Genomic DNA, 17,414 nt, shown 5'->3' on the forward strand with positions numbered 1-17,414 from the left:
ATTAGTGGGTTTGTGTACTCTGGATAAATATCCAGGAGGAAACCTCCATGCTATTTTCCAGAGTGGCTGCACCAGTTTGCATTCCCAGCTGCAGTGCAGAAAAGGTTCTTCTTTCTCGACATCCTCGCCAATATCTGTTGTTTCCTGTGTTGTTAATTTTAGTCATTGTGATCAGCGTGAGGAGGAATCTCACTGTGTTTTTGATTTGTATTTCCCTGATGAGGAGGGATGCTGAGCATCGTTTCATGGGTCTATTGGCCATCTGCATGTGTTCCTTGGAGAAATGTCTATTCATGGGTTCTGCCCATTTATTAATTGGATTCTTTCTGTTTTGGGTGATGAGATTGATAAGTTCTTTATAGATTTTGGGTACTAACATTTTAACAGATATTTTATTTGCAAATGTCTTTTCCCATTCTGTAGTTTGTCTTTTAGGTGTTTTTAGTTGGTTTGTTTGGGGTGTTTTTATTTTTTATTTTTTTGGTTTTGTTTTTTATTGTTGTTTGTTTGTCTTTAGCCTTTTGTGTGTTGGTTATATTGATTTTTTCCTTCACTGTCCAGCAGTTATTTATTTATTTATTTAAAGAATTTTTTAGCATTTATTTATAATTGAGAGACAGATCATGACCTTGGGAGGTGTAGACACAGGGGGAGACACAGAATCTGAAGCAAGCCCCAGGTACTGAGCTATCAGCACAGAGCCCAACGCAGGGCTCGAACCCAGAAATGAGGAGCTTATGACCTGAGCCGAAGTCAGACGCTTAACCGACTGAGCCGCCCAGGTGTCCCAGAGTTTTTTTCTTTTGATATAGTCTCAATAGTTTATTTTTGCTTTTGTTTTCCTTGCTTCAGGAGACTTAACTTGAAAGAAGTTGCTATGGCCAATGTCAAAGCGGTTACTGATGCCTGTGCTCTTTTCTAAGATACTGGTTTTAGGTCTCACAATTCGGTCTTTAATCCATTTTGAATTTATTTTTGGGTATAGTGTAAGAAAGAGGGCCAGTTTCTTTCTTTTGCGTGTTGCTGTCCAGTTTTCCCCACCTTTGCTGAAAAGACTGTCTTGCTCACATTGGCTATTTTTTCCTACTTTCCTCAAGATTAACTGACCATATAGTTGTGTGTTTATTTCTGGGTTTTCCATTCTGTTGCATTCATCTCTATGATGAATTTTTGGTCCAGTGCCATACTGTTTTGATCACTAGAGCTTTGTAATATAACTTGAAATCCAGAATTGTCATGTCTCACCTTTTCCTTCTTTCCTTTTTTTTTTAATGTTTTATTTATTTGTAATTTTTCTTTTTTTTTTTTTTAAAAAAAAAAAACATTTTGACTTAATTTTATTCCTTCATTTAGATCCCAGTTTGTCACTGGTTCTCATTTATCTTCTGCCTAAAGGACATTCTTTTGAATGTATTAATTTTATTTTTAAATTTTATATAAATCCAAGTTAGTTAGAACATAGTGTGATAATGATTTCAGGAGTAGAATTTAGTGATTCATTGCTTACATATGACACCCAGTGCTCAGCCCAACACATGCCCTCCTTAATGCCCATCACCCATTTACCCCATTGCCCAGCCCAACACCCCTCCAGCAACCCTCAGTTTGTTCTCTTGTTAAGAGACTCTCTTATTAAGAGTCTCTTATGATTTGCCTCCCTCTCTCTTTTTATCTCATTTTTCCTTCCCCAGCTTTGCTTTACTTCTTCAAGATTGCTTTGGTGATTAGGGGTCTTTTGTGGTTCCATACAAATTTGAAGATTGTTTGTTCTGCCTCTGTGAAAATTGCTGTGGGTATTTTGATAGGGGTTCCATGAACTGTGTAGATTGCTTCGGGTAGTATAGACATTTTACCAATACGTATTCTTCCAATCCATGCGCATGGAATGTTTTTCCATCTCTTTGTGTCATCTTCACTTTCTTTTCATGAGTGTTTAATAGTTTTCAGAATACAGGTCTGTCACCTCTTTGATTAGGTTTACTCCTAGGTATCTTACAGTTTTTAGTGCAATTGTAAATGGGATGGTTTTCATAATTTCTCATCCTGCTGCTTCATTATTGGTGTTTAGAAAGGCAACAGATTTCTGTACATTGATTTTGTATCCTGCAACTTTACTGAATTTGTTTATCAGTTCTAGCAGTGTTTTGATGGAGTCTTGTCGGGAGCCGCACCGGCCTCTCTGGATGGCAGTCACAGCGAGGAAATGGCAGTGTTTGCAGCTCTTGCCATGAGAAATGAAAACTGGGATCTCCATCTGCTACTACTGGCTCATGTTGGATATAAGCCTGCTGGTATTGACCAGGCCTCACAATATTCCATATCAGACCCATATTCTGAACACAGATACCTCATAAGAAAAAGCATATTCCTGCCTTTACAAAAGAGACTTTAGATGAAAGCTCTATGGGCGATTGTCAAAAGGCTCTTCCTATGGGCCTTGCAGACCCAAGGCTTAGATAATAAAGGGGGTTAAGAACACAAGAGTTACAATTGAGCCTGGCCCTGAGACAAAGAGACTATTTTGGGGTTAAGGGCAGAACACAGTTACTACATATATCTTTGCTAATTGGTGAAGCATGGCAGTCCCTTCCTCAAGGCCTGCATTCCACAAACACCCTCCCTTACACTGGCAGCTGGGATGAGGATGGTAAGAGTAGCTAAAACATAAACCCAGGTGCAAAGACGGACACATTTAGGGCCCCCATGTTAGTTTCCACAAATAAACCGATTCAGAAACATTTATCCTCTTGAGAGCCAGACAGAATAACTCCTAGCTTATCTATATACAATTTAACTTGAATGTTATCCTGTTTTTCACTAAGAACATTCTGTTATTTCCTTGGTTGGAATAATTCTGCAATTGATATCATAAAAGGCCTCCCATTGGAAAAAATTCTTTTCTCTCACCTCACGTTGCTGAATTTTTAAATAAAGACACCAAAACCGACAGGACAGAGATGCTTGCCTGGTGATCAGAAAGGATCTCGGGGCTCTCTCACTCTCTCTCTCGCCGACCCCGTCCATCCTTCAGGGACCCCTGGACCTGCCAGAGCCGGCCTAGGCAGAGTCTTTTGGGTTTTCACTATTTAGTGTCATGTCATCTGCCAATAGTGAAAGCTTTACTTCGTCCTTACTCATTTGGATGCTTGTGATTTCTTTTGGATGTCTGATTGCTGTGGCTAGGACTTCCAGTATTGTGTTGAATACAAATGGTGACAGTGGACATCCTTGCCTGATTCCTGGCTTTAGGAACCTCCTGACTTGGGAGACTTGTGGGGACCCTCAGCAAGGGCAAGCTCTGGGTTATTGCATCATCTCCCAGGGATCTCTTTCATTCCTGGTTGGGGCATTTAGGAAGCCATGAAGCCATGACTCAAGGTTCTCTGCACATACCTTCCCCCATTTTCTAAGTATGACTATGAGCCCACACTCCCAAAAATCATGTCCAGGTGACAGTTTTTACTTTCTGAACAGAAAGCCTTTATAATAAGTTCCACACTGCACTTGCACGCACGTGCAGCAGATGTCACACTAGGGGCCACACCTGCGTGTCTGCATTCAATAGTGAATGCCGGGACCATAGACAAAGGTCTTGGGTTTATAATGTTCTGTCGGGCCCCGTGGGCCCCCCCCCCAACCCCGGTTCCCTCTCAGGTCCTACCCTTTCCCTCTCTATTTTCTCCTTTGCTTCCCTATCATACTTGGGGGGTCGACCCTGAAAACGGTCCCTGGTGCGCCTCTGACCCCTTCCTCTTGGGAGCCCCGTCCACACGTGTTCCCCGCACCGCTGCTCTTTCACAATCAGCCCTGTTCTCGAATGATGGCAGACTTTTGTGCCCACCACACTCAGGTCCTCAGGAAAGCGGCTCCAGACGGCTTTCCCGGTGCTGTCATCAGCGGTATGTTCTCTAGTAGTTTCTATCCCGATCGGCCCAGACTTTCTGCTGACCCACAACCCTTTGAAAACAGTGAGTGGACCAGACAGTAATTTGTAGTTCCCTGTGTCCCTTGGGGTCAGGAGGGCAAAGCAGGCAGCTGCAGTGCCACCCAGCGGTCGCCTTGCTCTTAAGGCTTCTGAGGCAAATGGCAGTGGGGTTGTCTTTGGAGACTTGATCAGGAAGCTAGTCAGGCAGCACTTTAGTGCCAGGGACCCCCGTGAGTGCCGCCACCTCTCCCACCAGGAGCCACCCTGGCCTCCACTGCTGAGGCAGGACTAACTCCTGAATCAGGTGACCTGTGCTGAGTCCTCAGTGTGGACAAGCTCAGGGTTACCCCACGATGTCCTCCTTGCATCTCTTCACGCCATGAGGTGACCTTTCCTGTAACCGCAAACGTGAAAATGCGTGCATGGAACGAGGCAGAAGTCACATCAGCAGAATGCCATCCAGACAGCGGATTCCTGTCTCTGGAAGTGTGCTCCCGTGTCCCTGCCATTCAACGTGCTCTGGGAGCCAATTCCACTGTGCCCTAAGATCTAGCGGGAGGCCGGGGACCAGGAGCGTGCCTTGGGGTGGGGTCCCCAGGACCCGTCCTTCAGCCACCTGGCCGTCCTGCCTGGCCTCCAAGGCTGGTCTGCTGCCTTCCTCTTGCTCCCCTGGGCCCCACTCACCCAGCCTCCTGGGGTGCGGCTGCCAGGCCCTCCTGGTTGTCGCCCGCAGGGATGGTCTCAGGCTCCTGTCCCCAGCGCTCCGCCCGGGGGTGTCTCCCTCACACAGATCCCCTGGGCCCACCCAGCTCTTGGCCCAGCCGGGCCTGAGTCCCGCCCACCCCTGTGTGTCTCTTCTTCTCCTAACTACACAGCATCAGCCTTCCTGCACACGCTCCGGGAGAATCAGCCCAGAACTGTCTACTGCCCTAAATATCTGTTCATTCACAGGGTTTGCTCCCATTCGCTGTCTGTGCCCTTGAGTAGAGAAGGCTCAGCGCCCTGGTACCGGCTCCGTCCACTTTCCCACAGCCGTAGGACTGTGAAGACCATGGTCACTTGGAGTTCATGTTTTCCACAAGGACACTGTGTAGAACAGGAGGTCTTAGTCTATTTTCTCCACGAATGGGGAAGAGTCTGTGGATGGGGGAGAAGAAGGGTCTGGGGCCCTCCCCATCCTCCTACTGGGCAGAGCCTACCCCGCAGTCAGGGCCCACTGGTCCCCCATTTCCCTCCCATTTGTGCCCACAATACTGGCTGCCGCCTAGATAGCCAGGCAAGGATGTGTTTGGGTTTCCCTGCTGGGGGTGCCCAGCGGGATGGTGCAGATGACCTGAGGGGAGGGGTTTGGGGCCTTTGAGTCTGGGACGGTTTGCTATAAATTGAGTCCCCCCAACCCCCTGTGCATGAAGAGAACCTTCTCTTAGCTTCTGTTCTCCATCGTGTTCCATTGATCCCTGAATGTTTGAGCAACAGCATGTATTAGACTCTGTTTTACACAAGTGGGAAACAGATACATCCTGTATCCAATGACCACATGAAGTGGGCAACCCGCAGTATGCAAATCCCTCACACCAGGTGTATATTCTTACTGTGGACTCAGTGCGAGGACCCACAGAGGGGGGAGGGGATGACGAATTTAGCCTGCGGATGGTTCATTTTTGCTGTCCCTTGGAGATTACTTTGGATGAAATTCACATTTAAATTGGTGAACTGTGACATAAGGAGAATGCCTTCCTTAACATTGGTGGGCCTTATCCAGTCAGTTGAAGGCCAAAACGGCCTAAGAAAAGGAGCCTGCCCTCCTCAAAGAAAAGGGGACGTTCCAGCAGACTGTCTTTAGATTTCATCCTCACCACTGGCTCTCCTGGGCTTTTGTACGCTGGTCCACACTGCAGGTATTGGGGTCCCCAGCCTCCATAGTCACATGAGCTAAGCCCTCATTATCTATTTGTCTGTCTACACCTCATCCTGGTTCTGTTTGTCTGGGAGCTCTGACTGAAACAGGAGGGTAAGGAAGACGTAATGGCAGGTGGTATTCGTGCGCTGCTCTCCTGAGTGACAGGCTATTGGTCCATGCAATCCAGAAACCTGACAGAGGAATGTGCCAGAACAGAAAGCCTGGATGTATGACAGTGAGGTGTTGTGGGGAAGACATTTCAGGAGGCGAAATGGGATGGAGGCTGTGAGGGAAATACGTTAGCAGCAGCAGGAAAGTCATTGGGCACGCGCACACACACACACACACACACACACACACACACACGGCATGCACAGACACACCCACTCCAGCACCACACCCACCCGGGGCTTGGAGCTGGGTTGATTGAAAAAGAGCTGTTGCCATCGCCTGCCCTCTCCTGCACAGAAGTGAGTGTCAGGCTCCGTAGACAACAGGGTGCACAGCCCGGATTCCAGACCACAGCTGCTCTCCTGTCCACGAGGCCTGGGGGGCCTCCCTGATGGGGTAGAGGAGACAGAAGCTGCCGAATGCCAGAGCCCCCGAGTTAGAACGGAACAAAGAGAGAGGACATACCTTGAAAAACTGACCAAATTGAACCTTTACATCAAAGTTGGAAATGTAAGCATTTCTTAAATTCCCATTTTCTGTAACTAAACATTTTTGAAAGAGGGCTGAACTCTAAAGAAGTTGTGAGTCCTGTACCGAACGCTGGTCTTCCTGAACTGTATGACAGTAAGTGGTCACACCAATGTGCTCGCAGTTTTCGTGATGTCTCCTGATGCCACACACATGAGTATGCATCTCCCCCCAGCCAGGACACTCTCCCGCTCAGCACAGGATCACCGGGTCACAGCTCCTGACCACCACCTCGTCCTCAGACTCTGCTTCAGGTCGTCCCACCAATGCCCGTCGTGGTCACAGACATGGATGGACTTAGGCATCTCCCATTTCCTGGGTGTGCTCACAGTGGGGGTGGCAGGTGTTTATGTACCTTTTTGGTAGATTTGTTTAATTTTTAATTAGGTTGAGATTTAGATTTATGAGGCCACTGTCATGTATGTCAGGCTGATGTCCTCAACTATACGTTTGAAAGCTGTGTTCATCTGGTGTTTTGTCCATCTCTGTACCATTTTGTAAGATACTTCCGATTATTTAATCTTAAGTAGAGGGGAACAAATCTTAGGACAAAAGCAAGCAACAAATCATTGTGTCCACTTGACTCAAATTTAATTCTCCCCTGATGGGGGGCCCTAAAGGGTCTGTTGAGGGATCTGACAGAAGACAAGGGCCTGCACTGGATACCTCTAACCTTGGAAAGGTTTCAAGCACAGATCTTCTCTTTTCCCTTCCCTTCCAGCCTCCTAGCTAGCAGCACCCAGAGCTCTTGGCATGATGCTCCTTCCCCCATCCCCCCCATTCCTGTCCTGCTCAGCCGTGAGCACACACAGCAACTCAGCTGCCCATCCATTTCCCGGACCAGCTCAGCTCACCCCCTCCCCATCTCCGTGGTCAGCTCTGCTCCCCCCAATCTCCCAGGCCGGCTCTGATCCAAGCAGGGGTGCTCCGTGGCCCCGGATCTGAGGTCTGCGGGAGGCTAGCTGCCAGTGACTGCACCAGCCCGAGGCAGATCCCACTCTTCTACATCTTCTCGTGCACAGGCTCTACTGCTGTTCACTGTCTGCCTTACGTGCTATGACCCAAGCCACTTTCTGGGGGAACATGGCACTAAAGTCTCGCCTTGTGAGCTGTATCTGCAAAGGCCTTCCCACTCCCTCCCCCTGGGATTAGCCACTGCCATGTCTCTCTTAGGCCCCTGGATGGAGTTTCCTTCCCCTTGAGACATCACATGGAGCCACCAAGCTCCTCTTGCGCAAATGTGAGTACTGCCCGTGCTGTGTGGCCTTCTCTCCACACACATCCATGCCGGGCCCAAATTGACTCTCTTCAATCTAGAATCAGGTCTGGGTCAGGCCTGACCTTGCCAGACCCCTTAGCATCAGCAGGCCTCATGCATTGTTGTGGGCAGTCCCCTTTCCCAGGGGTCTTAACAGTGAGGTCTTATCAGAACTCAGGGCTCAATTTGTCCACGTTAGTGCTAACAAGTGACAGGAGATCTCATCATCTGCTGTCATTTCTGTGATGAGAAAGTTCAGTTTGTGGGCAGGGGTTGGGCTGCGGATTTGCTTTTCCCAGTCCTCACACAGGGCCACGTGCCCCTCCCTTCCCTCTCTGTCTCCTCTCAGTACCTCTCACTCTAAAAGACTCTACCTAGAATGCCAATTATGATGAAGCAGCTGAGAATCACAGAGAGGATCCAGGTGATGGGTCTGATGGCCGTGGCCCTGGATGGGGCTGGGACTTGCTGCGTGACTGGCAGTGCTGAAAGGGAAACACAGGAGTGAGAGCCTTGCTCCAGACACCAGATCTGAAGACATACCAGTCCCGCTCCTCCTGCCACAGAGAATCCTACAATGCAGATGGTTTCTGTCACTCTATGTTGTGGCAGCTGCTGTGACAGGTTCTGGGCTGGAAACCGAGGGAAGACATGGATGGGACCTCTCCCGATGGAGCTCGCACATGTAAAGGCAGAAGCAAGAGTTACAACATAACTGGTCCCTCCTGTGGTGGCAGAAGAGGTTGTGATGGGGGATGAAGAAGGTGACAGTTGACCACCTCTCAGGAGCTAACTGTTGAGCTGGCCCTGAATGATTCCCAGCAAGAGACAAGATGACATGAAAAGCTCAATGATTCTCAGAAAAGGGAACACGGAGAAGCAAACCTTTGGAAACAGACTGATGCCCTCATGTTTGCAGCCAGCACAGAATCCAAGTATTACCTGAGACTAGAGGTATGGGCAGCGAGGAAGAGATTTCAGGAGATGAGAGGGGAAAGGAAGGACGCTAGAACGTGCCTATGGCCATTAGTCTCCCCAAAAGAAATTGACCGTGTATGGATCTCTCTCTCTCTCTCTCTGTCTCTCTGTCTCTCTGTCTCTCTGTGTGTGTCTGTCTCTGTCTGTCTGTCTGTCTGTCTCTCACTCACACACACACACACAAACACACACACACTTTACTATTGGGTAGGAAGGACTGATTTCAAGAGAACCACCACTTCAACCAGTCTTCTGAGTTACCTGATGTCTCTGGCATTTCATCCAAGTGCACTGATATTTGCTCAAGCCACTTCTTACAGTCTCCATTTGAGATCTTCATGAGGCCATTGGTCAAATCTCTGTCAGTGTCAAATGCGGCCTTTAGCTGTTGGCCTTCAGGATGAACTCTCCAATTTCCACTTGTCGAGTTAAAGAAGTAGGATATTTGTTCACTGGTGTGAAACTCCCAGGATCCGCTGGTGCGTCCATTGTCGCCACACTTACACACCATCGTGCCCTGCAGGGAGACAGAATCTGCGCCCCCGCCCCCACCGTGGGAATGAGGTCAGCCTCTGGGCTTGACCAATCCCTTGCCCCACGCGCTGTCCACTCCTCAGCTCCCATCACCCCTCCTGGTCCTGTTCTGTCCTCCATGTCTGCCCGGGATGCTGGGCTGCCTGTGTGGGACCCACGTCTATGTTTTACATGAACACGATAGCTCCCGGGCCCTACAAACTGTCTACTTCTGCCCCAGGTCTTTCTGACTTACCGCTGTGAGGGAAATCCTCTGCTTTCATGTCAAGAAGTTTCTTTTTGAGCTCTTCTAGCAGGTCTTTCACAGTTTCTCTCTGTCTCTCCCAGGACTCTGTGTCATTCAGCTTCATCCCCAGAGGACCAACGAGTTCAGCCCTTTTGCCACCACAGCAATAGTGAAGAAAAATATTTCTATTGATTATTCCTTGAATGTCACACCATGGTTGTCCAGGTCTGGGCCTTGGTGTGATGGAGAAATTGTAGCAAAGAGTGGGAGAATCTGTGAAGGAGAAATGCAGGTGAAGGTTGTAGTTGAAGGAGAAGACGCATGGAAACACCCCTGCCATGGATGTGGGAGTAGAAGGAGAATCCTTCCAAGGCTGGTCTTCAGAGCAATGGCGTCCCCTGCACAGCCCCGCCCCCCTAGCAGTAGAGGCTGGTGCTCTTCCCTTGTTGGAATAACACCAAAGACCAGATTCCACATTCCATATCACCATGGATAGGTCCCCTGTGTCTACCAGGCCAATACCCAACATCACTCAGTCTTCAGTGAATCCAGGCATGTACTATGGTGGCTATGGGAAGAAGAGGTCTGCATGCCTGCTGATTGTCAGGATCTATCCCAGTGTTCTCTAAGACGAGAGACACGGAGGGGGCCTGTTCCTGAGGAGCCGAGTCAGGGTGGGGGCGGGGTGAGTATAGATCCAAAGTCAGAGAAGAGAGAATGTACACTCCTGGTCACAGGATTTAGCACAGACCTGGTGATGCTGATAATCTGCCATTAGGATGGGCCTTGGAGGCTTGGAAAACAGGAAGGTCCACATGGCACAGACTAGAACATCTGGAATTCCAAGACACTTAGTGGTAGAAGGGATTAAAAAGGCCCAAAGAAGTGCATATGACACAACAAATCTAGTAAGAAAGGCCAAAACAGAACAAAAAATATGCCAGTCAACTATGCTCATGCAGAGGTCTGGAGGACGCTCAGTGAAACTCGTCAAGAATGCATGGTCCCACTGAACCGGAGAACTACAGACCAATTTCCCTGATGAACACGGATGCACAAACTCTCCAACAAGACACTAGCCAACCAAATCCAACAATCCAGTAAAAGAATTATTCACCTGGATCAGGTCGGATTTATTCCTTGACTGCAGGGCTGATTCAGTATCCGCAAATCAATCAATGGGATACATCACATTAATAAGAGAAAGGAGAAGAACCGAATGATCCTCTCAATAGGAGCAGGAAAACATTTGACAAGAAACAGCATCCTTTCTTGATAAAAACCCTCAAGAAAGTAGGGATAGAAGGATCATACCTCAAGGTCATAAAGGCCATGTATGAAACACCCACCGACAATATCATCTTCCATGGGGAAAGACCGAGAGCTTTCCCCCCAAGGTCAGGAACACCACAGGGATACCCACTCTCACCACTGTTGTTCAACATAGGGCTGGAAATCTTAGCCTCAGCAATCAGACTACAAAATTAATCAAATGCATTCAAATCAGCAAGGAAGAAGTGAAACTTTCATGCTTCACAGACCACATGATACGCTATGTGGAAAGCCTAAAAGACCTAGGAATAAATTTCACCAAAAAGCCAAAGATTTATATGCTGCAAGCTATAGAAAGTTTATTACAGAAATTGAAGAAGAAAAAGAAATAGAAAAACATTCCAATCTCACGGACTGGAAAGAACAAATATAATGAAAATGGCACTACTACCCAAATCAATGTACATATTCAATGCAATCCCTATCAAAATAACACCAGCAGTCTTAACAGAGCATGAATAAATAATACTGAAGTTGGCATGGAACCAGAAACGACCCAGAAGAAACAAAGTAATGAGACAAAGGAAAACCAAAGCTGGAGGCATCACAATTCTGGACTTTAAGCTGTATTACAAAGCTGTCATCAGCAAGACGGTATGGTCCTGGCACAAAAACAGACACATAGATCAATGGAATAGAACAGAAAACCCAGAATGACACCCACAAACGCATGGCCAACTAATCTTTGACAAAGCGGGATGACTATCCAGTGGGAATAAGTCTCTTCAGCAAATGTGTTGGGAAACCTGGACAGCCACATGCAGAAGAATGAACCTGGGCCGCGTTCTTCCATCGTACACAAAAATGAACACAAAATGGGTAAAAGACCTAAATGTAAGGCAGGAAACCATCAAAATCCTAGAGGAGTAAAGAGGCAACAACTCCTTTGACCTTGGCCACAGCAACTTCTTACTTGACATGGGTCTATAGGCATGGAAAACAAAACCAAAAATAATCTATCGGGATCTCATCAAGAGGAGCTCTGTTTCCTTCTTCGCAGAAAAGGAAACAATGACGAAAACTAAAAGCCAATGGATGGAATGGGAGAAGATATTGGCAAATGACATATTGATAAAAGGTTACTATCCAAAATCTATGAAGAACTTATGAAACCTGACACCCAAAGAAACAAATAATCCAGTGAGAAATGACTGACAGACATGAAGAGACATTTTTCCAAAGAAACCATCCAGACGCCTAACAGACACATGAAAACATGCTCAACAACACTCATCATCAGGGAAATAGAAATCAAAACCACAATGAGATACCACCTCATGCCTGTCGGAATGGCTAAAATGAACAACTCACGAAATGACAGATATTGGTGAGGATACAGAGAAAGGCGAACCTTTTGCACTGCTGCTGGGAGTGCAAACTGGTGCAGCCACTCTGGAAAACTGGAAAACAGTATGGAGCTTCCTGACAAAATTAATAAAAGAAACTACCCTATAACCCAGTAGTTGCACTACTAGGTATTTATCCAAAGGATACAAAAATGCTGATTCAAAGGGGCACATGCACTACAATGTTTATAGTAGCACTGTCAACAATAGCCAAATTATGGGAAGAGCTGAGACATCCATCAACGGATGAATGGATAAAGAAAACATGGTATATATGTACAATGGAGTATTACTTAGTGATCAAAAAGAATGAAATCTTGCCATGTGCAGCCATGTGGATGGAACTAGAGTATATTATGCTAAGGAAAATAAGTTAGACAAGATAAATATCATGTGCATGATGCATATGTGGAATTTAAGAAACAAAACCAATGAACATAGGGGAAGGGAAGGAAAAATAAGGTAAAAACAGAGACAGAGGCAAACATAAGAGACTCTTAAATACAGAGAAGAAACTGAGGGTGCTGGAGGGGTGATGGGTGGGGGGATGGGCTAAATGGGTAGTGGGCATTAAGGAGGGCACTTGTTGGGAGAAGCACTGGGTGGTACATGTAAATGAGGAATCACTAAATTCTACTCCTGAAACCATTGTTGCACTAGATGTTAACTAACTGGGATTTAAAAAAAAATTAAATGGGGGCACCTTGGGTGGCTCAATTGGTTAAGCATCCGACTTCGGCTCAGGTCATGATCTCACTGTCTGTGGGTTCGAGCCCCGCATCGGGCTCTGTACTGACACCTCAGAGCCTGGAGCCTGCTTCAGATTTGGTATCTCGCTCTCTCTCTGACCCTCCCCTATTCACACTCTCTCTCTCTCAGAAATAAATAAAACATGAAAAAAATAATTTAAAAAATTAAAGAAAATAAAGGAATGCATGATGTGAAGGGTGCCAACATGGTCAAGAAGCTCAGTGATGCAAGGGACCCTTGGTGGATCAGTCAGTTACGTGTCCAGCTTTGGCTCAGATCACAATCTTGAGGTTTGTGTGTTTGAGCCCTGCATCGGGCTTTGCACTGATGTTGCCGAGCCTACTTGGGATTCCTTCTCTCTCCCTTTCTCTCTCTCTCTGTCCCTCCCCCACTTGCACGCTTGGGTGCGCTCTCTCTTTCAAAATGAATAAATTTAAGAAAAAGAAGCCTAGTGTCGGCCATCTTTGAATGCAGAGCTTGTCGGTACGCGACGGTGTTGCAGAATCAGGCTCCCAGGAGTATTGGGGGGTGGGAAATCCTGATAGAATAGATTTGAGGCACACGCGCTCAACTGTCAGAAGCAGGGAGGCGACAACGACCGAAATGATCCTAGACGCTGGAATGCAGCCAGGGGCCTGACCCACAGAAAGCTGTCCATCCCTGTGGCTCACAGAACACAGTGATTGTGGAGGCAAAGTAGTTGGAAGCCAACCCAGAGATTACAGGTGTTAATCAAAACAAAGAAACACAAAACCCCAGGCTGACAGCAGCCACCCCACAGAAAGGCTGGATCCTTTGCCCAGGTTCAAGAACTGAACCACTTCTCTGACCTGGGACCCAGGTCTCGAAGGAGAGGCCAGGGTCCAGTGAGGAGGGACTCTTGAGGCGGATAACAAGTAGAATGATTCCTCCTGGCCTTCCCCAAGAGCCACATGGCTATTTACTGGGGTAAGTATACTGAGAAGTAGAAATCACGCAGACACACATAATAGGACGTAGTGTGTGAGTTGACATCATCCTCAGGGACCTGAGGTGTCATCAGGGTCCCCTGTTATTGAAGTGGGGCAGGGCAGTGGGGGTGGGGGTTCAGGGCAGGTAATGCAAATACTGGTGTTCCAAGTACTGTTCACTTGGGTGCCATTTCATCCAGGCACCCACATAGAGATCATGTCACATTCCCTGGATTTGTAACGGGAATGAAAAATCTTTGTAGTTGTTGGGCTTGGGGGCTCTGTGGTAGAGAAATTCAAGTGCAATATTCGTATACGGTCTGTTCTTTTGTCCAAATAGAATGTTAAGACAGTGCCTTATCCTGGATGAAATGATAGATGTGACTATCAACCTTAAAGCCTCTTTAAGGATGTAGGGGTGTGAGCCCTATTCCATTTTCATGTAAATGCCCGCCTGGTGCAAAGATTCTGTGCACATATTCAATAACTTCATCGCCTCCGTGGTAACTACTCAACAGCGCCAGTGTGGCAGGGAAGTGCCATAGCAGGACCCGGATGAATGAGTGTGGCTGGACCGGCTTCTTGGGTCACAGGACCGTGGAGAAGCGGGGACGCAGAGGTATTGTGTTAGGAAAAGGTGCTCCGGGCCCTCTGGGACGTCCCCATTGGAATATCGGGAAGGGACCCCACGGTGTTCCAGCGAGACACTGCCACTTGCAGCAGGGACAGTCCCACCAGGAAGAGGCTGCAGGCGTGGCCCAGGGGCCGGGAGGGGGGGGGGGGGCCGGAGGTCTCTGGCCATCGGATTCCCGAGCTGCCCGCCCCGAGCTGGGAGGTGCTGGGACGGCGCTGGCAGAGAGGTCGGGGGCGCTGCATGTGCCTGGAACAGCGAGCTGCCCCTGGGCGCTGGGTGGCAACAGCAATGGGGATGGTAACCCAAGAGATAAGTTGTGTGAGCGGCGCAGAGTCCGGGGATTTTCTGGGGTCCGGGCGCTGCGGGATCGCCCTCTGTCCTGCCGGAGTCCTGGGCCGCAGGGGCTCGGGCTCAGGCTCCGCAAGCGGCAGGCGGCGGCCGGGGCGACAGCAGATTTCCTTGCGCGGGCTCTTCCACTCCCGGCCCTCCGCGCCCCTAGCGACTGGCCGCACATTGTCGCCCAAGTTACCTCTTTCTCGGTCCCGGAGGACGACACCCGCCCCACGGACGCCGCTGGGCCGGAGAGGAGCCCGGGACGGGGACGTGAGAGGGCGGCGGCGCTACCTGGCGACCAGTGTCCCAAAGCTCCGGGACTCACCTGTCTTCTCGCCCGCCGCACGTCGCACCCATGAACTTACTTTCGCCTCGCGCGGCCCAGGTGCAGCCGGACAGCACAAACAGCGCGAGGAAGCCGATTCCAAAGTTGGTGGCCGCAGTGAGCGCCATCGCGAGCCGAAGCCCTCGGAGGGTCCAAGAGCCAAAGTGCGGCGGAGCAGCGTGGGGAACTCGGCGGGAGCGCAGGGAGAGGACTGTGCTCCCGGCCCCGGGTAACACCGGCTCTGCGCAGGGGAACCCCGGCTTTGCCCCGCCCCCCGCCGCCCGACCTCAGCACTGTGACGCCACCCTCACTCCGTAAACTGGTGGCGCGGAATCTCTGCCCGCCCACGCATCCGGAAAACTTCTGCAATGATTCTTCCAAGTTACAGAAGATTCTTAGTGCTGTTCTTCTATTTAATGAGCAGGATCTTCTTGCTAATAAATCCACATCGGACCTACGGCCTGAGGAAGACAAATGGCATTAAAAAATCATTCAAAAAATGTTAAATGTGATCAAACCACATGAAGTTTACCGTCTTCATTATTTTTAGTGTATATTAAGTTTTAAGCCTTTCAACTTTTAATGTTGGTTCTGCAATGAGCCTAGCGTACAATAAAATCAGGTTTTTTATTTTGAATCTTTCTGTTTCTTTTCATTTTAAGGATGCCTTTTGAAAACAATGTAGGCACTGGATTCTTTTTTTGATCTAACCTGAGATTTTTCAGTTTTCTAATTGGAGAGGTTAATAGTTTACCTTTATTGTGATTGCTACTAATACAGTATGAGTTATCTCAGCCATCGTATTTTTCTTTATTATGCTTTAAAAAATTCCCTCTCCATATCTGCTATTCTTTTTACTGTACTGAGTTTTCTTCTGCTAGTTATACATTCTATTTTTCTTAGAATCATTGTCTTCAAACTTTGATCCATACTAATGTTTATTTACATTTATTTATTTATTTATCATTGTTTTTGTTCATCCTTAAAAAATATTTAGCATGTTTTCACATCTCTTGTGTGTTCCTCTTCCATCCCATTTCCCTGATATTACCCAGAGTTTTATTTCTGAGTTGTTGCTATACTTCTTCTTTTCTGTGATATAAATTTCCTTCCCCCTTCACACCCTTTCCTTAAGGATTAACAGTAATGTTTAACGAATTAACAATTAAAAATTTGTTTTTTTAACAAAATTTTAACTATCTTTTACAAATTAAAATTTTAGCAAAATTGGTTACTCATTCTCCTTATTTCTCCTGTTACATCCCCTGGATGTGTTTCTCTTACTATTGGAATACTTTATCCAAAAGATATTTTCAGGTTGGAACTTTCTGGGAAAAAGATTCTTTAGGCTCTGTATGTTCAAAACTATTTTTTTTTTAATTTTAAAAAATGTTTATTTACTTTTGAGGGAGAGAGAGAGCGCTAAAGCACAGGTGAGGGAGGGGCAGAGAGAGATGGAGACACAGAATCCAAAGCAGGCTTTAGGCTTTGAGGTATCAGCACAGAGCCCAATGCGGGACTCAAACTCACAAATTGCAAGATCATGACCTGATCCCAAATTGGCTGCTTAACCGACTGAGCTACCCAGGCACACCTGTTCAAAACTATTTTTAATACACCGTGGTATTCAGAATTCTGAAGATTTCTCTCAAGTTTTATGTTCCTTAGTTACTCAATTAAATGTTAATATAGGTACTCTTATGAAGGGGCTTTGCAGATGTAATTAAAATGACTACTCAGGTGACCTTAAGACAGGGAGATGATCCCAGGTCATCTGAGTGGGCCCAGTTAATCACATGAGCCCTTCGAAAATGAAGGACTTTCTCAGCCTGGAGGCAAGGGAGGAGTGGTCGAGAGATTTGGTGTCCTATTGCTGGCTCTGAGATGAAAGGGACCATATGCAAGACAGAGGCCCTATAGGAGTTAAGGAGGGCCTCCATCTGGTAGCCAGCAAGGAAGAGGGGCTCTCGGTCCAGAGACTCCAGGAAACTGGATTTCATCACCAATCTGAATAAGCAGATTCCTCCTAGTGTCTCCGGCTAAGAGCCCAGCTGGCCGATGCCTTGATTGTGGCTTTGTGAAGCTCAGAGTGGAGAAACTAACTGAGCCAGTTGAGACGTCTCACTTACTTAGCTGTATGATAAGAAATACGTGTTGATTTAAGCAGCTGGTTTGTGGTGATGTGTTATGGCTGCAGTAACAACAAATACACAAACTCTCCTAC

At 47.5% G+C, this 17,414-nt stretch overlaps 1 protein-coding gene across 1 annotated transcript in view; it reads right to left on the reverse strand.

Annotated features, from left to right (window-relative positions):
* The window catches only part of LOC120237590 (UL16-binding protein 1-like), a 63,935-nt gene extending 48,506 nt beyond the window's left edge, over positions 1–15,429 (reverse strand). The window contains exon 1 of the mRNA XM_039240974.1: positions 15,231–15,429. Coding sequence (XP_039096905.1) covers positions 15,231–15,318 — 88 coding nt within the window. The 5' untranslated portion in view covers positions 15,319–15,429. The remainder of the gene's footprint in view (positions 1–15,230) is intronic.
* Between the last annotated feature and the right edge of the window lie 1,985 nt (positions 15,430–17,414).

Source organism: Hyaena hyaena, unplaced genomic scaffold (genome assembly GCF_003009895.1).
Source record: "Hyaena hyaena isolate Hyena2069 unplaced genomic scaffold, ASM300989v1 scaffold_184, whole genome shotgun sequence".
In the NCBI taxonomy this organism is placed as follows: Eukaryota; Metazoa; Chordata; class Mammalia; order Carnivora; family Hyaenidae; genus Hyaena; species Hyaena hyaena.